Genomic DNA, 24,867 nt, shown 5'->3' with positions numbered 1-24,867 from the left:
ACATTCAAACATGCTTCACTTCCTATGCACTCTGTTTTTAAGGCACCTGGGACTGAAACGAATCTTGGTCTCTAAAAGACACACACACACACACACACACACACACACACACACACACACACCACCACCACCACCACCACCACCAACAAAATACGATGCAGAGAGACAGGGCAGCATCCATCACAGAATTCAAAGATGCTTGCATGCTTCAGGCACAAGCTTTTCTGGTTCACAGCCTATTTAATGCACATGCTGTGACTTGGTGGGAATCTACACTGATGTTATTCTAATGTTTTGAATGGGTTACTGTGATGCACAGCGTCACGTGACCCTGGGTCTCCAACGTTGTAAATGAGTTCTACTTACTGGCTCTATTTCTTAGTTCCAGCGCGGCTACAGATTCATGTGCCTTGTTCTACCGGTAATTTTCCTCTTCCTCTTCTCTGAGAGTAGCACAGTTGCTGGGTTTGCTCTGCCCACTTCCTGTTCTCCTTCCTTCACCCCGTTTGCTATCTTATCTGCTACAGCAGATAAATCACACCAGCGTTATACTGTGCAATCACTGACAATTGCATGCAAAGGATTCAGAAGTTTTCCACCTTAGAATCTGCTTTGATTGTGAAGTACTCCCATGCATCCTGCCTTAATTGTGCTCCTTTTGCAAAAGATTCGACCGAGCCGCTGCTGTGGGTGCAGGAGCAGGATTTTAAACAAATGCTTACATCTGCGTAAGCTTTATAGATAAAGACACCAAAATTGGCACAGTAATTCAAATACCAAATTTGAATCGAATTGGGTCATCGGTTGATTTTTTATGATTTTTTTTTAACATTTCCCCCCCCTCTTTGCAAAGGAGCTGAGGAGCGCTCAAAGGATTGCTGTAGCTCCGTGCAGGAAAATTAACAAGGGTCTCTGCTCCCAGTCCAAAACTCATGACCAGCGGGGCTTAAATGGTGTGTTTGAAATAATCTCAACAGCTGGGGCTGCTGCTAAAACTTTTTCAACTTGGTCACCCATCGAAACCCTGACCAGACCCGGCCCATCTGAGCTTCAGCAAAGTGGCTGGCTCCTATGCAGTCAGACTATTCCCTAGAACTTGTATTAAGATGTTTTGGGAGGGAGTTTGTGTGTGCTTATGACTATTGCTGGCTAGGAACGAGGCAGGAAGTGGGCGGAGCAAACCGAGCAGCTCTGCTTACTCTCAGAGAAGAGGAAGAACGGAAAGGATTGAACAATGTGCCCTGAAGTACTGTTGCAGCTAAACGTAAGTCACGCTAGTGTGCCGCGTGATACAGAGAACCGATACAGAGAACCACGTTAGAAAGGGACACTAGCAACAGTATAGGACTAGTGTAGATCCGGCCTTGGACTAATTCCAGTAGTATTAAAATGGAAAAGTTGAAGTGCCGGACAATGGATCCCTGATTCCAGAAATCCAGATTCCAGAAATGGAATGGCCTTGTTTCCTGGGCCTGGATTGATTCAAGGACCACATTTAAATTGCATCTGCCCAGTCAGTCAATCAGGAAGGGGAGTCAGGCAAAGCAGTCCATGCTGGAAATTCCTGAAAGCCTCCCAGACAAATCAGCAATGCAAGTTAACCCCATCTTGGATAACCTTTGTGCAGGTTTTCATGCTGACATACCTACTGCTGACTCTGTAATTAGGGTAAGCAACTTTTGTTTGCAATAATTCTGGCACTTCACATCAGGTGCCTCTGAACATGTGCAAAATGCTTTCCCCCCCTAATCAAGAGCCATTACATTTTGTTTTCAAGCATTGTTAGCATGTGCACAGCACCTTTGCTGCTGAGGAAAAAAACAGGCCCAAAGGCTAAGTCTGTTAAAGAATGTACAGGATGCCTTTCACTTCGAGTAACACACATTTGGAAAACAGAGGCACTCCTTCAGCCAGGGCTGGCTGTCCCATGAAGCAGGGTGAAACCTCCACTTACGCCAGCAGAAAGGGAGAAGGGGTGGATTGCACCACGGTCCTGCTCTACCTCTAGCGATGCTAGCTGGTGCTCCAGAAACCCCGCTCCCGCTGTGGCAAATGCTGCATTGACGGAGTGGCCAGTGGTGCTCTCTGGAGCAGCTGCCCACCCTCTTACCAAAACAGAGGATGGGCAGCAGATTTCAGCCACCCACTCTCTGGCTCAAGCCCATGTGTGGGCAGGCAGGCAGGCAGGCAGGCTCCTGGCAGAGAAGGAGGTTACCATGGTAAGGCCGGAATGCTGGGCTCAGAGGAGGGCCTTCTGCCGAGTCGGGCATTGTAGGAGGGGGTGTCCCAGGAGATTGCCTGCACGGCGGTAGAGGTGGTTTCCTGGGGCACAACAATGCCTGGTTCTGTGGAAGGACCCCCTCAGAGCCAGGCATTTGGACCTCATCAGCTCTCTGCTTTTTACAGCTGCCATGGCTCTTGAGACAGTAGTAGCAGCAGCAGTGGGGGGGTGGGGGGGTGCGATGCAGTGGGAGGGGGTTGCGGAGGCACGCCTGTCCTCCCCCGCCTCAGGCCAGTCCTACCGACAGCTATCACTGGTGCAGCGAGCCAATTTTAGCAGGAGACGACGGTATCCCAGCTGAACTGTTTAAAATATTGCAAGATGATGCTGTCAAGGTGATGCATGCCATATGCCAGCAAATTTGGAAAACACAAGAATGGCCATCAGACTGGAAAAAATCAACTTATATCCCCATACCAAAAAAAGGGAAACACTAAAGAATGTTCAAACTATCGGACAGTGGCACTTATTTCACACGCCAGCAAGGTAATGCTCAAGATCCTGCAAGGTAGACTCCAGCAATTCATGGAGTGAGAATTGCCAGATGTACAAGCTGGGTTTAGAAAAGGCAGAGGAACTAGAGACCAAATTGCCAATATCCGCTGGATAATGGAGAAAGCCAGGGAGTTCCAGAAAAACATCTATTTCTGTTTTATTGACTATTCTAAAGCCTTTGACTGTGTGGATCATAACAAACTGTGGCAAGTTCTTGGTGGTATGGGGATACCAAGTCATCTTGTCTGCCTCCTGAGGAATCTGTAACGAACAAGTAGCAACGGTAAGAACAGACCACGGAACAACGGACTGGTTTAAGATTGGGAAAGGAGTACGGCAGGGTTGTATACTCTCACCTTACCTATTCAACTTGTATGCAGAACACATCATGCGACGTGCTGGGCTTGACGAATCCAAGGCTGGAGTTAAAATCGCAGGAAGAAACATTAACAATCTCAGATATGCAGATGACACCACTTTGATGGCTGAAAGCGAGGTGGAGCTGAGGAGCCTTATGATGAAGGTGAAAGAAGAAAGTGCAAAAGCTGGGTTGCAGTTAAACCTCAAAAAAACCAAGATTATGGCAACCAGCTTGATTGATAACTGGCAAATAGAGGGAGAAAACGTGGAGGCAGTGACAGACTTTGTATTTCTGGGCGCAAAGATTACTGCAGATGCTGACTGCAGCCAGGAAATCAGAAGACGTTGACTTCTTGGGAGGAGAGCAATGACAAATCTTGATAAAATAGTTAAGAGCAGAGACACCACACTGACAACAAAGGTCCGCATAGTTAAAGCAATGGTATTCCTCGTAGTAACCTATGGCTGCGAGAGCTGGACCATAAGGAAGGCTGAGCAAAGGAAGATAGATGCTTTTGAACTGTGGTGTTGGAGGAAAATTCTGAGAGTGCCTTGGACTGCAAGAAGATCAAACCAGTCCATACTCCAGGAAATAAAGCCAGACTGCTCACTTGAGGGAATGGCATTAAAGGCAAAACTGAAGTACTTTGGCCACATAACGAGAAGACAGGATACCCTGGAGAAGAGGCTGATGCTAGGGAAAGTGGAAGGCAAAAGGAAGAGGGGCCGACCAAGGGCAAGATGGATGGAGGATATTCTGGAGGTGACAGACTTGACCTTGGGGGAGCTAGGGGTGGCGACAGCCGACAGAAAGCTCTGGCGTGGGCTGGTCCATGAAGTCACGAAGAGTCGGAAGCGACTGAACGAATAAACAACAAAATGACTTCATGTGTGAAGCGCACCACAAATGTTTCTCTCCTCCACCTCACAACCACCATCCCATGCTTTACAGCTGCTTAGAACGACAGTAAAACTGCAAACCTTGATTTAAACACACACACACACACACACACACATACACACACACACCCCCTCTGAGCAGGTTCAGTTTTGCTTTTTACACTCGCTTAAATCGTAGCCCTATTGTGTCTCCCAGGATAAAAGGGAGTTTGCCTCTCCTCACCTGCTGCCCCTCTCTGGGTGGTTTTTTGCACCCTCCTGGGCTTTGGCCACAAGGTTCAGGCCTAGCTGCACCCCTGCCTGAGCCTTCCAAGGAGGGCTGCTTTGACTGAAGGTCTCCACAGCCTGCCACTGTTTGGACACTGGAATCCCTCCCAGTCATTCCACCATTTCCTTGGCCTAACTCTGGAGGAGGCAGGGCTGCTCTGCATTGGGCCTCTCCTCCTTACCACCTCTTTCCTGCTAGGCCTCAGCATTACCCATAGTCACACTGAGAAGTCTGGCCTGCTGCTCCTGCCTTCCAGGACGCGGCCCTCTGCTGATCTACAGAGCTGCCTGGCCAGCTGTTGGGATGGCCATGCCCTGTGACAGAGGCACAGGGACCCAAGTTCGCTGGAGCCATTTGTACTCTTTGTTTGCCAAGGAGACACCATCCAAGAAGCCCAGCCCAGCCAAAAGTATTTGTCCAGAAGGAAAAATGCATTGATAACGATGAATTCATCGGAGGAACAACTGGAAGGTTTAATGAAACCGAGCCCTTGCAGCGGGTAGGAGCTCCTTTTCATCTTCATCTGTTTTGATTTATACCCTTCTCAAAGCATTTTAGGACAGGAACGCAAGCAAGACGCGGACTCTACTCCCGTCCCATTTTGCAGCACTCCAGCCAGGTCTCCTCTCAGCTTTGGAGGCTGGACAGGACCACCTGACTGCCTTGGGAGCAGTGTGTGGTAGCTTGGCCCGACTCCTGTGGCCCTTGGGCCTCTCAGGTACTTTCCTCCTGAGGCATTTAAGGCAGAAATCTGAGAAGTCATGGGACATATCCAGTCAGCTTTATTCCTGGCAGTTAAAGTTTCACCCAATAACCACGAATTCATTGTGCCTAATGGAAAGAGCAACATCTGGGTTTGATATTATGAAAAGATTACCAGCTGGCTTGTCACGTCTTGCAAAAGAAATAACATTTGCCTTGGAGGAGGATGCAAGCCAGGAGCAGGATCCAAGCGATGGTAGTGACAAATTTCCATCTGAACTGGCAATGAACATGCCGCTCTTCCTCTGGGCCATTGATGTGACTCCGACTCTGATCATGGGATTGGGGAGGCAGCCGAATGTTAGCATTTATCCTGGTGGATAAATTAGAGTGAGACATACTATACTGTAAATTTCCTGAACTGTATCATATAATTTATACCAGAGGATTCCACATTCCATCTGGAATATTGTTTATTTATTCCATACTTTCTTGAGTTGGTGGGGGCCTATGGCTTTAAATAAATACATAAGAATACATAATTCAATCCACCTGCCTGTAGGAATCTTCGCAAAATATCTTTGCTAGGACTCCAGTCTGGGGTTGGAATAATAACCATCCCTGGCATTTATCTAGCCTAGTCTGAAGTGAACATGATCCTGTCAACCAGGATGACCATATGAAAAGGAGGACAGGGCTCCTGTATCTTTAACAGTTGCATAGAAAAGGGAATTTCAGCAGGTGTCATTTGTATACATGGGGAACCTGGTGAAATTCCCTCTTCATCACAGCAGTGAAAGCTGCAGGTGCCCTGCCCTCTTGTAAATCTGGTCACTCTAGTATAGCTCCTGCACTTTAATGGTTGTGATGAAGAGGGAATTTCACGAGGTTCTCCATATATACAAATGACACCTGCTGAAATTCCCTTTTCTATGCAACTGTTAAAGATACAGGAGCCCTGTCCTCCTTTTCATATGGTCACCCTACTGTCAACCCTCTAAGGTGGGCCTCTATTAGGATTTGATTCCTGCCTCCCTTCTGACTCATAGGTTTTGTTTGGCTGGATTTGACCTCACAGCTTCCCTCTGCGTTAACCATGCTGGCTTCTTATAATCACTACATTGTTTTCAAGGTGCTTAGAGATTGACTTCTTCATAATCTGCTCCAAAATTTATCCAGGGATTGATATCAGACCGACTGGTCTGTAGTTCCCAACATTAGCCCTCCTCCAGTCATCCGGCACTTCACCCGTCCTCTATGATTTTGCAAAGAGAGTAGACAGTGGTTCTCAGAGTTGTTCTGCCAGCTCCTTTATTACTCTAGGATGCAGTTCATCAGGCTCTGTGTCAAGGTCCGGGATGTGGGCAGCAAGGCCTCAGCACAGGAATGCCAGGACCGGGATGGACAGCAGTGGAACCAGCAACAGAGTCCAGGCAGGGCTGGAGGCAAAGGGCGTGGTCCAGAGACGAGCAGGGTTCAGAGTCCAAAGGCAAACAGAGTCCGAGCAGGGCCGGAGGCAAAGACAAGGTCCAGAAGCAAGCAGGGTTCAGGAGCAACAGGGCTCAAGCAGGACCAGAGGCAAAAAGCATGGTCAGGCAAGGCCTGGAATCACAGGAAGTCAGGAAAAGGCTACAGCAGGCACAGTGTTGCTGTGGCAGAGGCTGTAGTGGAAATGCCGTTCTAGCCCTTTCCTGGCTGCTCCCAGCTGGTCTGCATCAGCCCATCTGGGAGTGCTTGCTGATATGGGCCTGGGTCCTGCAACTACCCTGCAGCCGCCGGGTGGTGCTGTAGCGAACCTGACATCCTGGAAATTTGAACTCTGTTCCCTGGCAGGAGTCTGTTGTGCTGAAGCACTCACAGGAGCTATGGGCTGTGCTCAACAGTGGCCAGCTCCTGCTCCATAGGGTAGCAAAGTGGGATGTCACTGACTGGGTTCAGATGACCCGTTAACCCATGATGGTTTAAGTAAAGCATGATGGTTTATTTGATCTATGATTGATTGATTGATTACATTTATGTACCGCCCCATAGCCGAAGCTCTCTGGGTGGTTTACAAATATTTAAAATAGTGAACATTAAAAAGTACACAAAATTTAAAACCACCAAAACATAAACAGTATAAAAACAACGCTATCCATTAAAAAACATCAGTTCTGGGGTCCCCTAAAAACAAACAAACAGCGTTGTTAAATGCTGTTAAATGCCTGGGAAAAGAGAAAAGATAACAATGTTGGCATCAGGTGAGATTCGTCGGGGAGATCATTCCATAATTGGGGGCCACCACCAAAAAGGCCCTCTCCCTTGTTGCCATCCTCTGAGCTTCCCTCGGAGTAGGCACTCGGAGGAGGACCTTAGAAGTTGAACGCAGTGTATGGGTAGGTTCATGCTGGGAGAGGCGTTCCATCAGGTATTGTGCTCCCAAGCCGTGTAGGGCTTTATAGGTTAAAACCAGCACCTTGAATTGGGCTCAGAAGCGTATAGGCAGCCAATACAAGCGAGCCAGAATCGGTGTGGCTTAGCATGCCATCTGTGAGCTCTTCCCCTACCCAAAGTGAGTTATTTCTTCCAAATAAGACAAACTGGGAACCCGTGGTCTGCAGCAAGGGTTATTTTACCTATTGTCTGATAGTGCATCATCTGTTGCACCAGCTTGAGTTACAGAGGTCGCCTGCAAAGCTGCTTGGCATGAGCAGCCGAAAAATGCCGCTGCTACTCTGTTCCTCTTGAGTGATCTCTGAGCAAGCTTGTTTTCCTGCCATATTCAGTTGTGTCTCCAACTCCAAATAAGTGCCTTCCCTGCCCTGCATGGTCTCAAATGGTTTCATGGGTTGATAAATCCTCACTTTTTCATGAAAATGTGAAGTCCCACATTTATGCAGTAGGGGCATGTGGTGCTGGGATACCTGCCCAACCAGGCAGGAGGACTACAGGGGAAGGAAGGGTGAGTGGGAGGTGGGGGAATAAACTACTGTGCATAGCTTATGAACCACCATGGGTTAATGTGATGTGTGAACAGGCCCACTGAGTAAGTTGGAAGCCTTCAAATGAAGTTGTTGTGGAAATGCTTTGCTTTCCCATTAGTCTAAAATGGGCATGGTATAACTGTCTCCCTGGACAGATAGGGTAGTCTTCCCCAACTTAGCACCCTCCAGTTGTGTTGGACTACATATTCCACCATCCACTGTTAATATGGGGCAGACAGGGGATGTGTTCAACACATCTGGAGTATGCCAGGTTGGAGAATGGTGACAGAAGAGCAGGTTCCTTTGGGAGCGTTTGTGGTCATGTTTTACACATTTCCATTGCAGATGAGGAGTTGACTCTATTAGTGCTTTTGAAGTATCGATCCAGAATAGTGTTTGTGAGTCACGCAGAACTTAAAGGTGTGATATTATGTAGAAACATTCCGTAATTGGGAGGGGGTTTGACAATCTGTAAACATCTTGAAAACAATGCAGTGATTACTAGAAGCCAGCATGAATTTGTCAAGGACAAATCCTGCCAGACTAATTTGATCTCATTCTTTGATTGGGTAACCTCCCTTGTGGACTGTGAGAATGCTGTGGACATAATATATCTTGACTCAAGCAAAGCTTTTGACAAAGTACCACATGACATTCCGATCAGCAAACTAGTTAAAAGTGGGCTAGATGGAACAACTATTAGGTAGATCCAAAGTTGGCTACAGAATCAGACTCAAAGAGTGCAAATCAATGGTACCTTCTCAACAGAAGTCAGGGTCCACCTGACAACCCTGCAAGGTAGGCTCCTGGACCAAATGTCCTGAACTTCCAAGCAACCCACCTCCCTAGCCTTGTCCACAACCGGGATGAGCCAGATGTTCAGGGAATAACACACAGACACACATTTAGGGACCAAAGTAAATGTATTGCAATCAAAACTAACACGTAAGGCCTTGATCGGGAAAAGCCTCTTAAAAAAGGAAAGGGGAAAAAGGAGGAAGGGAGAGGAGAAGGGGAGTGAGGATAGAAGGTGAGGAAAAGCTCTAATAATTAGCCATTATCCCAATAAACAATCATACGTCCTCACACCCAACCGAAATGTCGGCTGGCCTTCTCCAGAATACCCACACATGTTAAAACATAAAAAACCTTTCTAACTCCGAGCAACCCCCTCCTGGTTGCCTCGGACCTGATCTTCCCAGTTGACATACGCACGCAACACCAAGGAAGATGGAAGGTCTTCTTCATGGGGCTTTTTATCGCTTTTGGGGGGGCCCTGTCCCATAACCCTGGCAGATCAACCAGTGCCCTTCACGGGCTTTTGTCCACCCCCTCCCATAGGGGCGAGGCCCATCTCTTTTCCCCACAGCTGAACCCCATTAGCTTTCCCACCGCTCTGATAATCTCCTGGTGCCAGTGGGAGTTACACTGGCTCAAGGCAGGGATGACCTTGGCTGGCAGCCACCAACTCTTGCCTTCCCCACCCAAGCCTGGCACAGCCAGTTTGAAACAATAGACCATGCATAGAGGGCAGATTTTACAACCACATAGCAACTGCAGTTTAGAGGCACAGATTTGCTCCACTTTCCTTCACAGGGGAGTGAGTAATGAGTGGGTTACTGCAGGGCTCAGTCCTGGGCCCACTGCTCTTCAACATTTTCATTAATGGTTTGGATGAGGAGGTGCAGGGAATGCTTATCAAATTTGCAGATGACACAAAATTGGTTGAGATAGCTAATACCCTGGAAGACAGAATCAAACTTCAAAGTGATCTTGATAGGCTGGAGTGCTGGGCTGAAAACAACAGAATGAAATTTAATAGGGTTAAATGCCAAGTTCTACATCTAGGAAAAAGAAACCAAATGCACAGTTACAAGATGGATGATACTTGACTCAGTAATACTACAAACGAGAAGGATCTTGGAATTGTTATAGATCACAAGCTGAATATGAGCCAACAGTGTGATGTGACTGCAAAAAAAGCAAATGCTATTTTGGCTGCATTAATAAAATTATAGCTTCCAAATTTCTCGAAGTATTGGTTAGGCCTCATCTTGAGTATTGCATCCAGTTCTGGGCTCCACACTTCAAGAAGGATGCAGACAAGCTGGAGTGGGTTCAGAGGAGGGCAATGAGGATGATCAGGGGTCTGGAAACAAAGCCCTGTGAGGAGAGACTGAAAGAACTCGGCATGTTTAGCCTGGAAAAGAGAAGGCTGAGGGGAGATATGATAGCACTCTTCAGATACTTGAAAGGTTGTCACACAGAGGATGGCCAGGATCTTTTCTCGATCCTCCCAGAGTGCAGGACACGGAATAGTGAGCTCAACTTACAGGAAGCCAGATTCTGTCTGGACATCAGGAAAAACTTCCTGACTGTTAGAACAGTATGCCAGTGGAATCAATGATCTATGGTGGTTGTGCTCTCTCCCACACTAGAGGCCTTCAAGAGGCAGCTGAACAGCCATCTGTCTGGTATGCTTTAAGGTGGATTCCTGCATTGAGCCGGGGGTGGTGGACTTGGTGGCCTTATAGGCCCCTTCCAACACTACTATTCTATGATTATATGATTTCACAACTCTTCTTTCAGAGGCTGTACTAAAGCTACCAATACTTTCCCTTTGGGTAACTTAACTGGCTTCATACTTGTATTAGTCTCTAATTTATTATTCATACTTGTATTAGTCTCTAATTTATTAGTCTCTAACAGCACCATGTACATTGATGGTGCTATATAAATAATAATAATAATAATAATAATAATAATAATAATAATAATAATAATTTATACACTGTCTAGTGGTCAGTCTCCCTCAAACACGTCCTTGAATTCCCTCTGAAGCCTTTCTAGATTCCAGCTTTTAGCTTCATCTGAATTTTACATAATTCAGCTATCCACTATCAATATGTTCTGGAATTCATATCGTGGACTGCCTTAAGGCCTAAAAGTGCTTTCTGGTCATCTACAGCTACAAACTCTAGCCTGTATTTCCTCTTTGTTTTTAGGTTTAGAAATTTTGAGTTTGCTTTTCCCCACTGGTTTTGATATAGTGTGATTATACATTCTTAAAAGATGATTAGTCTCTTCCATTCGAATACTGGCGTTCACTAGGTGGATGAGGATAATGTTGCAACTGTCACCACAGTCTTGTTGAAATGCTAATGCTTTATCCCCCAGGCACATGGTCACATGTAGTTGTTAATGTTGTCCTGTTGGCTTTTCCTGCTGCGCATTTACTACAGCTGGACAAGCACCTGTCGGGGATGCTTTAGGGTGGATTCCTGCATTGAGCAGGGGGTTGGACTCGATGGCCCTGTAGGCCCCTTCCAACTCTGCTATTCTATGATTCTATGATATGTTACCCACTGGTGTCTTCACCTTCACTGTTTGAAAAACGCTTGGATTCATAGTGGTTAAGTTGGGCTGACCATATGAAAAGGAGGACAGGGCTCCTGTATCTTTAACAGTTGCGTAGAAAAGGGAATTTCAACAGGTGTCATTTGTATATATGGAGAACCTGGTGAAATTCCCTCTTAATTTATTTATTTATTTATTACATTTTTATACTGCCCAATAGCCGAAGTTCTCTGGGCGGTTCACAAAAATTAAAACCATAATAAAACAACCAACAGGTTAAAAGCACAAATACAAAATTCAGTATAAAAACACAACCAGGATAAAAACCACGCAGCAAGATTGATATAAGATTAAAATACAGAGTTAAAACAGTAAAATTTAAATTTAAGTTAAAATTAAGTGTTAAAATACTGAGAGAATAAAAAGATCTTCAGCTGGCGACGAAAGGAGTACAGTGTAGGCGCCAGGCGGACCTCTCTGGGGAGCTCATTCCACAACCGGGGTGCCACAGCGGAGAAAGCCCTCCTCCTAGTAGCCACCTGCCTCACTTCCTTTGGCAGGGGCTCACAGAGAAGGGCCCCTGTAGATGATCTTAAGGTCTGGGCAGGTACATATGGGAGGAGGCGTTCCTTCAAATAACCTGGCCCCAAACCGTTTAGGGCTTTAAATGTCAATACCAACACTTTGAATCGGGCCCGGACCTGGACTGGCAGCCAATGAAGTTGTAAAAGGACTGGCGTAATGTGATCTCGCCAGCCAGTCCCTGTTAGTAAACGGGCTGCTCTGCTTTGTACCAGCTGAAGCTTCCGGACCGTTTTCAAAGGCAGCCCCATGTATAACGCATTGCAGTAATCCAAACGAGAGGTTATCAGAGCATGGTCATCACAACAGTCAAAGGTGCAGGAGCTATACTAGAGTGACCAGATTTAAAAGAGGGCAGGGCACCTGCAGCTTTAACTGTGGTGATGAAGAGGGAATTTCACCAGGTTCTCCATATATACAAATGACACCTGCTGAAATTTCCTTTTCAATACAACTGTTAAAGATACAGGAGCCCTGTCCTTCTTTTCATATGGTCAGCCTAGTTAAGTTTGTCACAGTTGTGGCATTTCTGGGCAATTCTCTTTTTGTCTTGTGTGTTTCTCTGCACAGGACTTGCATTGCTCTATGATGTTCACTGTTGGTCTTCCATCAAGTTTCTCCCTCTCTTCTTCTGTACTATATAGCAGGTTCCAAGTCTGTCCTTCTAGGGCTCCAATCCTGCCTTTGGACAACTCAGCTGCCCTGCAAATCTCCAAGCTTTTCTTCAAGGTCACGTCAGCTTCCCTCTGCAATCTCTCTAAAGTGCATTCCACAGTGTACTCCAGGGACTATCCAGTCCCTTATTAAGGACTCTTTGATATCTCCAATATGGCAATTGGCTGCTTTCATCTTTAAACTGGGAGAGATTGCTTTTCCCTGCCAGGACCTGATGCAATCCATTCAAGCCAACAGCAAGGCTCCCATCACAGCACCCTCCTCCAACAAAGGAGAACGTGTGAGTACAGCACTACATGGAGGCTCAAGGGCACATTAAACACACTTAGGGAAATAATCCAGCATTTAGGCAATCTAGGAAAAGTCGGAAGCAGCAGGACTGGCACAGTGTCATGTGAGTACCGTGCTGCAAATCCACACACCAGGCGTGGCAAGAATGCACTAAATCACTGGTGTGATAGAGCTCTTAAACAAGAGGCTTTTCTACAGAGCTCTCTCAGGCTGTGGCCTTTCTCGCCTCAGGTCATAAGCAGTGCTTTTGCCCTTAACTACTTCCTGGTTCCTCCTAGTCCACCCTTCCCAATACCTGTGGAAGTCTGTGGAAGTGGATTGAACAGGGGCCATGATGAATGCATCCATTCAATCTCGATCTCCACTCCTCTGCCCTTTGCTCTGCTGTGCTGTGCCTGGTTTGGTGATTGTACTGGGTGCTTCTGCAGATGTGTTCCATGTGCTGCTAAATTGTTCACCTCCCTTCCATCAGCCTACTCTAGCTTAGCAGTAATGTGAGCTCCATGTCTTAAGCAGGAAAATCCCAAACTCTGCATCTCAACGTGGAGAGGTCACCCGCAGGAAGCGGCTGCCTCCTTTTCAGGGCTTGTGCCTGCTAGTAGCTGCGAGAGGCTTGGAATGAATGGGGAGGGCAGCCAAGCCTTCCACAACCTCATTTGTTCCTCCTTTTAATTTGATCAGAAATGTTTGGAACTAAATCATGCTCTTTAAGAACAAAACAAAACCCCCCCCCACAAAAACCAAAAAACACCACAACACTATTTCCACCCTTTCTTTTTTGATACATTCTGATGGCTTTAGGCAACTGGCACTGGATAATTCATCTCTGGCTGTAGAAAAGTGACATTTAATTAACAAGTGAGCAAAATAAAATACCACTCAAAAGTCCTAGGAGACACATCGCTTTTCAGATAAATAAGGACTTTTTCTGTACTGGAAAGTGCACATTTGTGGGAAGTTTCAGGCCTGGGTAAAACCAAACTCTGTCATTTGAATGGCAAAGCCCAGCCCAGTGCTGTCACCCCTCTTGGGATTGATGTGCCAGGATGGGGTGGGGTTGCAGCGTTCTTCTTGGGCATGGCTTTATTTATTTATTTATTTATTTATTTATTTATTTATTTATCATATTTATACCCCGCTCCTCAGCCAAAAAAGGCTCTCAGAGCGGCTTACACTTAGCGAAAAAGACAGTCCCTGCCCTCAGGCTTACAGTCTAATAAAGACATGACACACAAGGAACAGGAGTTCAGGAGGGAGGGAGGGAGGAGAGAGAGAGAGTCCAACAGGAGCAGGCCATGATGTTTCTTCTGCCTGCTCCTGTCCCCTTGTTCTTTCTTCTTCCCCACAGGGCCAAAATGACAGTTTGCCCTGTGGGGGTGGGGTTTGATGTAAAACCGATTTACAAAACCAAATTTGTTGAATGAGTGGAGTTATACAGAGTTCAGTATGTGGCAAAATGGTCCCAACGTAGTCCATATGTATTGTTTCTCCGTCCAAGATATTTGTAGTGATCCAGGAATCACACACAGTTTACCGGGCCCTTCAGAATTATTGCTTTATCTCTTCATAACTGCACCATCCTCACCCACATTTGATTTGCAATTAATTCCAGTCCTCCTAGATGTGAGGAGAGTCTACTGACTTCAAAGGAGGCAGATGTGAAACAAGCCCCTTGCCCTTTTTAAAAAGAGAATGCTTCTCGTTTCCATCCTGATGCCTTCACACTATGCTGGGTTTAGTTTATAAGTGTGTCAGATATTGAGCTTTTCTGCACGAGGCAGTTAATCCACTATATCTACTTTCATCACTACATGAAGAATGTTTCCATTCTTGTCTTTCCTCTACATTAGGTTGACCATATGAAAAGGAGGACAGGGCTCCTGTATCTTTAACAGTTGCACAGTTGCACAGGGAATTTCAGCAGGTGTCATTTGTATATATGGAGAACCTGGGGAAATTCCCTCTTCATCACCACAGTTAAAGCTTCAGGAGCTATACTAGAGTAACCAGATTTAAAAGAGGACAGTACACCTGCAGCTTTAACTGTGGCGATGAAAAGGAAATTTCCCCAGATTCCCCATATATACAAGTGACACCTGCTGAAATTCCCTTTTCAATACAACTGTTAAAGATACAGGAGCCCTGTCCTCCTTTTCATAGGGTCAGCCTACTCTACATATCCTCTAGGTTGCACTGTGGTATAGCAAAGTAGCACAAATACCCAAAAAGGAATCACACTTTCTTTTGCTTTCTCAATTAAATGCTGCATTTTACCTTCTTTAAAAAAATTCTGTTAGACATAGAAATGAAAGAACCCACAAACAACCATGAATTGGGAATGACAAGGGCACGATAAGTGGCTCATGTAGAAAAACCCATTGTCAAGGTTTGTCTTTCAGGTGAAACTATCCATGTCATATGAATATAAGAGAAACCTTGCTGGATCAGACAATTTTCTCTTTCTGTTTAATAAAAACATAGACCACTCTTCAGTGCAAGACTCCTGGGGAAGTACAATAATAGCAATACAAACCAAAATCACTCAGTGATCCTGAGTTCTGGTTGTGGAGATTGCCTAAGCTGCCTCGAGGCCAAGACCAGCCTGCAGCTACATTTGCCCCTTCCTCTCAATTCACACAAACTTTGGAGGATTAACTCCTGACTAAGAGGACTTCCAAGAGTTGTAGGTTAATTTTTCACCCTGGAATGTGTGCAACTACAAGCTAATTTCCCAGTTTCCTCTGAGCAAGTTCACCCTGGCCACTTATTCTTTACTAAAAAGAAGGTATGCACCACTGAAAAAGTGGGCAAAAGAGGATACAATTTTGCAATTTTCTGCATGGAATGATTTTGTTTGCACTCCATGACAGATCATTCTAAATCAGTTCTTTTTCACCTCCTGCTGAAGCATAAACCTTGACTTTTCCTCATGCATCTGTATAAATGGGGTGGGTGGGTTTGTGAATTTTAGTAAGGGTGCAGAAGAGGGGCCTTGCCTCCCAAATCCTCCCTCAAAGCTGTGGGGTGGGGCTTGAGGCTGGGGAAGGGGGGCAGCTCTGTGGTTGCATGGATTAGTAGTAAGGGCACTTTGAAGCCAGGGACTGGGCTATGGCGGTGTCTTGGGCAGAATTGCCGAGGGACAGGAAGCACAGTGGATTGTGACAGACGCCAGATTCCAGCTGGACATCAGGAAAAACTTCCTGACTGTTAGAGCAGTATGACATTGGAACCAGTTACATAGGGAGGTTGTGGGCTAGAGGCACTCAAGAGGCAGCTGGACAGCCATCTGTCAGGGATGCTTTAAGGTGGATTCCTGCATTGAGCAGGGGGTTGGACTCGATGGCCTTATAGGCCCCTTCCAACTCTACTATTCTATGATTCTATGAAACAGACAAGTAGCATAAACAAAGGAAATAATCCAGTTTACTGTCTAAGTTACTTAAGCAGGACCATCTTAAAGAGGAACCCCAAACTTACTTGGGATGTGTAGGGATCACCAGTGAAGTACAGTAGATGAGAAATTCTAATGGGGAATAATCCCTAGGCTGACCATACGCCCAGATTTGCCCGGACATGTCCAGAAATCCCACCCACAAGAGTGATCCGAGGGAGGGGATTTCAAAATCTTCCCAAATGTCCGGAAAAATTGCTGGATGGCTGAGGGGGAGGGGCTGGAGGACGTGTTCCCAGCACTTCCGGGAAGGCATCTCTGGCCTTGCATGTGTCTCCAGCCCTTCCCAGAGCCATCCAGGGTTCGATCTTGGTGGGCGTGATCCTGGAGTGCGAGCACGCATGTCTTTTGTGTCCTCCGGAGGTGTGCAGATGGCGTAGGTGCTACGCCATTTGTTCTGCGACTACGCAAATGGTGTAGGTGCTACGTCATTAGCGTAGCTGATCTGAGCAGTTCCTGGAGATACAGAAGACGCGTGCATGCGCCCTCCCCACCTCGCACAAATTGAAAGGGTTGTGGGTATTGGGAGAAGCATGGGGCACATGTGTGCTCCAAGAAGAATTATGGTTGGCCAGCTGCCATGGCAGCTCAGAAGAAGACCAGCCGCAGCAGCCACCCACCTGCGGTGGCACGAAGAGCTCCAGAGCTCCGGTTCATTTCTATGGGCTAACATGAGAAGAGATGGCATGAAAGAGGTGGAGTCAGCAGGAAGGGGCTTCCCTGCAGCTTCATCTTGATTCCCAGTTGAATTCAGAACACTCCGCATGACACTTCACAAGTCGACATGTTGAGGGGATAGATCCCTCCCTTAAGGTAGGGATGAGGAGAGGACGACCCCCTAAAAAGTGTTCTTGTCTGGGATCTGATTTGTGTCATTTTTGTATCTTGGATTTTATTTGGGGTGGGGGAGGGAGAGACCTAGAGTTTCTTTCTTTCGTTCGTTCTCTTTCTTTCTTTCTTTCTTTTTTTCTCTACTTTTGTGCTGCACAATCTAACAGGACTGCTGATATTTCTTTCTTTCATTAAGAACGTTGGGGTAGATGGGTACTCGTCCCTGGCAGAGTACTGGACCAGATGCTCTTGTGGTGCTTTCCTTTGGGGGGGGCTGTTTTTATGTCATGGGGATGGCACATGTCTAGAGCCCACAGGTGTAGGATGATTACACATCACCTCCCAAGCCACTTTAAATACTTTTAGACTTTGTCATCTGGATTAAAATTATAACAGTGTTAAAGTCTGTGTTGTCTTTTGTGGCTCTAGAAGAGATTAGACACATAACAGAGCCATGGCGAAATAGAGAATACGAGTTTACTGGTACCATGATATTTTTAATTTGTTTTAGTGATTATTGTAACAGAGGTCAGGGTCCACCTGATGTCCCTGCAAGGTAGGCTCCTGGACCAAACATCCGAGACTTCCAGGCAACCCGCCTCCCTAGCCCTGTCTACAACCGGGATGAGCCAGATGTTCCAGGAATAAAGCACAGACACACATTAGGGACCACTAAGACTAACATGTAAGGCAAAGCTTTCCAAACTGTGTGTCGTGACACGTTAATGTGTCAGCTGCAGTGTGTAGGTGTGTCACGCGAATGTAACAAGAAACCTCTGAGTCTATGTGAAATAAGCAATACCAACTTGCATGCATTTTTACGCAGCAAAGGTGCCGATTAGTATGGTGCACTAGTATATTCCCCTTCTGGCATATCCATGTATGCATACCACAGTCAAGGGGTCATACAGGTACTGTGCATGAGCAGTATCCATAATCGGGTCGAAACAGCTGATTCCGCGTCACTTCTGGTGATGCAGCCGCACCTGAAGTGACGCATTAGAGAAATTCCATGGGTCCAGTTTTTTGATAGAACACCGTCTCAACCTCCGCTCGATCGCAGCTCGACAAAATTGGTTCAACGTGAAAAGTCTTGGAAATGTATGTTATTATCTTGCAAATCATATATTTTAAAAATATATAAATGAAAGGTTTTCATGAGATATGTTGTGTCCCCATACATTTCATTATTACAATTTATGTATGTGTCCGTATCTCTTATAAGGGGTTAGTTTAACCTTCGGTTTGCTAGTAAAACTGAATTACTGTGTCGCGAAATGATGCATGTCTAAAAAGTGTGTCACCAATATGAAAAGTTTGGAAAGCTCTGATGTAAGGCCTTGCTCAGTAAAAGCTAAGCAACAGGAAAGAGGGAAGGTTGGGGAAGGGAGTGGGGAAAAAGGAGTGAGAAATGAAGCTGAGGGAAGGAAGCTAGCAATTACCCCAAGGCGGCTGACCTTGTCCACAATACCCCAACACTTAAAACATAAGAAAAACAGTCCCCCCTGACTGCCCGGACCTGATCTTCTCTTGACATGCGTGTCATCCAGCAAAGAAGATGGAGATTCTTTCACGCTAGACATTTTATCCCTTTTGGGCCACCTGGCCCCATGATCCACACCAACCAACCAATGCCCTTTCCGGGCCCCTGGCGACCCCTCCCAACACGTTCAGGCAAACACAAAAAGGCAACATTAGATCAGACAGAACAGAACCCAAGTCCTTCACAATTATGAATTTTGGATCTTACAACTTAACACCTCTTAGGTGCTGAACTTGTTTTTAGGGTAGTTTAAGAAAGATGGATTTTCCTTCATTTTTTCAATGTATGTTCAAAGGTAAAGCAGAGATCATAATCTAACACTGACTGTAAATAGTTACAAATAAATAACTTTCTCAATATTGGAATAATAGAAATAGAGCAGGAGGTTGTGATCTTATTGAGGTGCCACCTTTTGACTTGGCTGTTGTTGGTTTGAGAGATTAATAGTGTTGAAACAAAAAGCCAAGTTTGGTCTTGTTTGCTTGTGTTGAAGCTTTCTGAGCTATTCAGTTTTCAGCTGTAGAATGGTAATGCCTACTCTTGAATACGTTCAAGGCTTAATTGTTTCTCATAGCCATTCCTATCAGCCTCCTCCCAACCTGGTGCCCTCTAGATGTGTTGGACTGAAGCGCCCATAATTCCCAGCCAGCATGCTGGTTGGGAATTCTGGGAGGTGTAGTCCAATACACCTGGAGGGCACCAGGTTGAAGAAGGCTGCTGTAGAAGTAGTGAAGCTGGCTAGAGATATAGGTGCTTCTGTTATAATCATTTAAAGAGAGCCAGTGTGGTGCTGTGGCTAAAGTGTTGGATTAGAAGATCTGAGTTCTAGTCCCCACTCAGCCATGGAAACCCACGGGGTGACTTTAGGCCAGTCACAAACTCTCAGCCCAACCTACCTTACAGGGCTGTTTTTGTGAGGATAAAATCGAGAGGAGGAAGATTATGTATGCTACCTCGGGTTCCTTGGAGGAAAAAAGGCATGATATAAATACAGTAATAATAAATAGTCACAAGTGGCAAGAAAGTAGGGCTTTGAGGTTGGTCTTTCTTCTTTTCATAGAATCATAGAATCATAGAATAGCAGAGTTGGTAGGGGCCTACAAGGCCATTGAATCCAACCCCCTGCTCAATGCAGGAATCCACCCTAAAGCATCCCTGACAGATGGTGGTCCAGCTGCCTCTTAAATGCCTCTAGTGTGAGAGAGCCCACCACCTCCCTAGGTAAGTCATTCCATTGTCATACTGCTCTAACAATCAGGAAGTTTTTCCTGATGTCCAGCTGGAATCTGGCTTCCTTTAACTTGAGCCCGTTATTCCGTGTCCTGCACTCTGAGAAGATCGAGAAGAGATCCTGGCCCTCCTCTGTGTGACAACCTTTTCAGTATTTGAAGAGTGCTATCATGTCTCCCCTCAATCTTCTCTTCTCCAGGCTCAACATGCCCAGTTCTTTCAGTCTCTCTTCATAGGGCTTTGTTTCCAGACCCCTGATCATCCTGGTTGCCCTCCTCTGAACACGCTCCAGCTTGTCTGCGTCCTCCCTAAATTTTGCATGTTTATCTGTGGAAGTGGTTACTAGATGATGGTGATGATGATGAGCATTTAGTCAAACTGTTTTAGCAACACAACAGCCCTTTAAGGTAGGCCAATTGCACTAAGAGATTTTATTCTGTTTCTAAGGAATTTCTAAGGCTGGGCATGCCTTCTTGAGGGTGACCATATTGTCCTCCTTTTTGGTTTTCAAAATATGGTCACCCTATAATCCCCCCCCCCATTTTTTTATTCCATGGAATCTGGGCAGTGGCTAGACAGGGGAGGTGGCTCCAATTCCGTCTGGATATGTATCATGGGGCCAGTTCTAAGTTTTGACACTTGGGACATGGCATGACATGTCCAATACATACACGGAGAGATGGGCCATTGACATGCCCAGGAAGGTGGAAGTACAAGGCAAGAGCTGGGAGAGATTTCCTGTCTACTCCTGGAAGACAGAACCATGATGCAGGTTATTCCATACCGTGTGGATGGAGTGTGCCTGAAAGGGGACTGGCAGGATTGCAATGGAACAGGAAGAAATCAGGCCGTTGTCCCTGGTACACTAGGTGTTTGAAGACACAGTTGTTTTGTTCTCAGGCCTTTCCTTCAAACTGGTGTGATGAGAGAGAGTGAAAAATGCCGCTCTATCCACTTTCCCCACACCACGTGCAATTCCATAAACCTCTGCTATGTCCCTCTTACTTGTCCTTTTTTTCTAAACTAAGACATCTCAAGTGCTTTAGTTTTTCCTCATTGGAATTTTGGTGATGTAGATCCCTTACCTTTGAATCCCATTACAATGGGCAAACATCCATCTTTTGCCTCATGACTGCTGAAACACCTTCTTTTCTGGATTTATTCTTTAGTGACATCAGATTAGATGACTGTAGCATGCTCTGTGTGGGGCTGTTTAGACTTTTGGAAAATGACCCACTGATTTGGACAATGCAGCCGCCAGGACATGCACTGGAACAGGGTGAAGTGTCTCCTAATTGGAAAGTGCAGTTGGAAAGTCAGCGACCCCTCACTAAGCCTGCAGAACTCCCCTCCTAGGGAGATTAGTCTTGCTCCGTATTTTTTAGCAGAGAGACTTTGCAGTTTGCTGAGAATTTCCAGTGTTTTAAGCTGAATAGTGCTCTGCTTTTATTTATTATGTTTATATCTACTAAAAATGATGCTCCGGGTGACTTGCTGTTGTGTTATTTTGGTTTTTAATCTGTATTGTGGATAATAAGAATTTTGTTAGCTGCAAACTACAGTGGCCATAAAGGACCATTTTCCCAGTTGGTGACTGTAGATTGATGAGAAAGAGAGAGCCCCTCATCTTAACTTTAAATCATAGTTCTAATGGAGGAGGACGCACAGCAAAGGTGGCAACTCTGGGTTTGGGTGGGAGGGGAGCGGGGAGTCCAGTTGGACTTGCGTGCAGCTTTCTTGTGCAAGTGCCACGCAGCGGGTGCCCCAGAACCCACAAAAGTTGACCTGCTGGGTGTGTGTGCGAACCTTATTTATTTATTTAGAATATTTATATACTGCTCCCCATTGAAAAATTTCGGAGCGGTGTACAAGATAAAATAAAAACAAAAACAGAATAAAACTGTTAAAACAAAATTTAAAAGAAGCAAAAACAGAGATTCAAGGCTGCAAACCTTGCTTTGGCTTCGGTTCCGAGGTGAGGCAGCCCAGTCACGAAGCGCCCCGAGTTGAACCGGGGCCATTTGGGAGCATCAGAAATGGCTTCCAAGGTGAGTTGGGGTTGCTGCTGTTGTTGTGCCCAGCCCTGGCTGGGAGGCAGAGCCAGAGAGCTTCAGGCCTTTGACTGCTCTTCTCCCATCTCATTTAGCTCTTCCCAATCTTTTCTCTCTGGGGGAATCCGCACGTCGTACCGAGACCGCTTCTAAGCGACCCCAGTGCGGCCCCAAAGCGATCGTGTAACTTGCCTGGAGAAGAGACGAGAAAGAGGCGTCCTTGCCACCGCCGCCGCTGCCGCCACCACCCACAGACTTCCTCGCCGGCTGGGACAGAGAGCTCGGGGGAAGAAGGCGGGGTGGAGAGCTTCTTCCACTCTCCACTCTGCCTTCTTCAGCCGAGCTCTCCTCGCCGGCTGGCGAGGAGGTCTGTGGGTGGCGGCGGCGGCAAGGACGCCTCTTCCTTGGCTCTTCCAAAGGCAAGTTACACGATCGCTTTCACGTCGCACTGGGGTCGCTTAGAAGCCTCTTCCTTGGCTCTTCCAAAGGCAAGTTACACGATCGCTTTCACGTCGCACTGGGGTCGCTTAGAAGCGGTCTCAGTACGACGTGCGGATTCCCCCTCTTTCTGTCTCTCTTGTTAGTACTTCTTAAGCAGGCAGGGTTTTTAATTTTATTTTATTTTAAGAGAAGTTCTTACCCTCTGTGTTGTCTTTCGTAACCAGGTCAAGATTGGCCGATTTTCACACAAATTGTCAGGCCTCCTTCCAGTCACTGACCAGCTGCCCCAGGGACAATTACCAGGCCTGTCTTGGTTCCTATGCAGGCCTAATAGGTAAGTGTCTTGCTGGCTGGGTCCATCCAGAGCCCAAAGTGGTGCTGAATGAACCAGCCTTTTCCCTGTCAGTGGCAGAAATGTGGCTGAAGCTCTGGCACTGAGCAGGAGTGGGATGAGAGGAGGGTGGCGTGTTGTGTGCCAAGGTGGCTGCCCTCTGAGCAGACAAGGGGAGGTGGGTGCTATTCAGGGCTGCAGGATGGGAGATGGGCAGCCTTGAGGTGCAATCCTGTGCAGGGAAGAGGAAAGTGACTGTTCCTGCACAGCTCCTGTTCATGCCAGGGAGATTTCTGCAACCACAGGTTGTGCCCCACTCACATTTGTGCACTTTGGTGTGGGTGTGGGAATCGCTGTTTGGATGTTCTTCCACTGAAATGTATTGGACCAACCTGGTCAAGTGCATGTGGGAGGGGGGAGGGGACATAGCCTTGAGGAAAGGTTTTAGAAGATTAGGATAGAAACGTCAAAAACAAATGAAGTCGTAAATGGAGGAGTCCCTGTGAAATTAGAAAGCCTTTTACCTGTTCATCCCAGGCCTGGAGTGTTATCTTTTGCCTCATCCGACCAGGGCACCTTAAGCACAATCTCTGCAATGGGTAGCTTGAATATATGGGAGAAGTGGTTTCCTTAGATATCCTGAACTTTAAAGGTTAGGACTTCAAAAGTTAAAAACATCCTTTTATATCAGAAATAAAATAACCAGTAATATTAACAGAGAATATGGGTATACCCATGTTCTCTGTTAACATTTACTGGTTATCGTTTTGTTTCTGATTCAGCCAGCACCAGACAATAAATGTGCCAAGATATGCTGGACCAGCTGGTATTCGCAGGCTGCCTTTAAGTGCCCCCCAAAATGTGCTTTGTGATAACCCAGCTGGGAGCACACATGCTAGTGGGCAGGGTTTCCCGAAACGGGCACAGCTGGCTTCCCAGGCAACGGTGGTGAGAAGAGTGCCTTGGCCCAGGCACCACCTGGGCTGCCAGAAGACTTGCTGGATCCAGGAGCACTCACAGAGGGCCAACTGAGGCCACGCCAAGGACAGGCAAATCCCCCAGAAGAAGGTTGGCAAAGACGCCTCCCCACATCAGCATCTCCGTCTCCTTGGACTGAGCTTTTCATCATAAGAAGAGCCCTGAAGCTGGGAGATATCCAGTCCAGCATGCTGTTTCCCACATTGGCCAACCAAATGTCTCTGGGAAGCCCACAGGCAGCACATGAAGGCACATTTGCTTCCAGTATGAATGCACTGCTGGATTTGGCCTAGATGGGGCGTGCTCCCTGGGAGTCCGTGGGGTGCAGTCCACCACCCTTGAAACACTAGAGTTCTCAGGAGCTGTGGGGTAGGAAGGTTTGGCAAGGCCATGTGCCTTCTCTGAGTCCTGGGTTTAAGCTCTGACTCTGGTTGTCTGTGGAATTTGATCCACTCCCATGAGATCAGCAGATGGTGGGGCAGCCGTGCAAACGAGTGGAGCTTCTTCAGGCCCAAGGCAGGCCTTTGCACCACAGAGTGTGGGTCAAGAGGGAAGTGCCTTGTCCACGTGGACAGGGCTCGCTTCCACATGGATGTGACAAGGCGGTGGGCCTCCCCAGAACAGGGAAGGAGCCCAGCTCATGGGCCCCAGCTCTCCCTTGTCCTGTCACTTGGGAGCCAGAAACGGGGCTGCCCTGCCTGGGTAAACGGGTCACTTCCGGGGGGTCTTAGCTGCCACATGAGCTGAGGAAGTCTCCATGCGTTGCCATGAAGCTTCTTGGGGAGCACAAGCACTGCCCCTCTGCAGGCCAGAGCCAAGCCTGTGATGCCCCTGCAGATCAATCCCCGAAAGCACTCCAGGAGTTGCAAGAAGGGCAAGCCGGAAGGGCTGGGGCTCATTCTGTGAGAAAAAGTGGGGAGCGCCACTCCTTATGAGGCTCTTTGCACACTCACGTTTTGCTCTCCTCCTCGGACAGGGTTTGACATGACACCCAACTACATCGACTCCAGCACCACCAGCCTCACAGTGTCGCCGTCGTGTTCCTGCCGGGGCAGTGGCAACATGGAGGAAGAGTGTGAAAAGTTCCTGCAGGGCTTCACAGAAAACCCATGTCTCCGTAAGGCACCAAGTGGCTCC

General features: G+C 46.8%; 1 protein-coding gene across 3 annotated transcripts in view; it reads left to right on the top strand.

Annotated features, from left to right (window-relative positions):
• Window positions 1-24,867, top strand: part of GFRA2 (GDNF family receptor alpha 2) — a 118,248-nt gene that overhangs the window by 69,954 nt on the left and 23,427 nt on the right. For all 3 annotated transcript variants that reach the window (XM_063139107.1, XM_063139105.1, XM_063139106.1), the window contains exons 5-6: window positions 22,646-22,755; window positions 24,707-24,847. In XM_063139107.1, the coding sequence (XP_062995177.1) occupies window positions 22,646-22,755; window positions 24,707-24,847 (251 nt within the window). The remainder of the gene's footprint in view (window positions 1-22,645; window positions 22,756-24,706; window positions 24,848-24,867) is intronic.

The sequence above is a fragment of the Elgaria multicarinata genome, chromosome 12, assembly GCF_023053635.1.
Source record: "Elgaria multicarinata webbii isolate HBS135686 ecotype San Diego chromosome 12, rElgMul1.1.pri, whole genome shotgun sequence".
Classification (NCBI taxonomy): Eukaryota; Metazoa; Chordata; class Lepidosauria; order Squamata; family Anguidae; genus Elgaria; species Elgaria multicarinata.
Note: the sequence above shows the minus strand (reverse complement) of the source record. Positions and strands in the feature narration are given on the sequence as shown.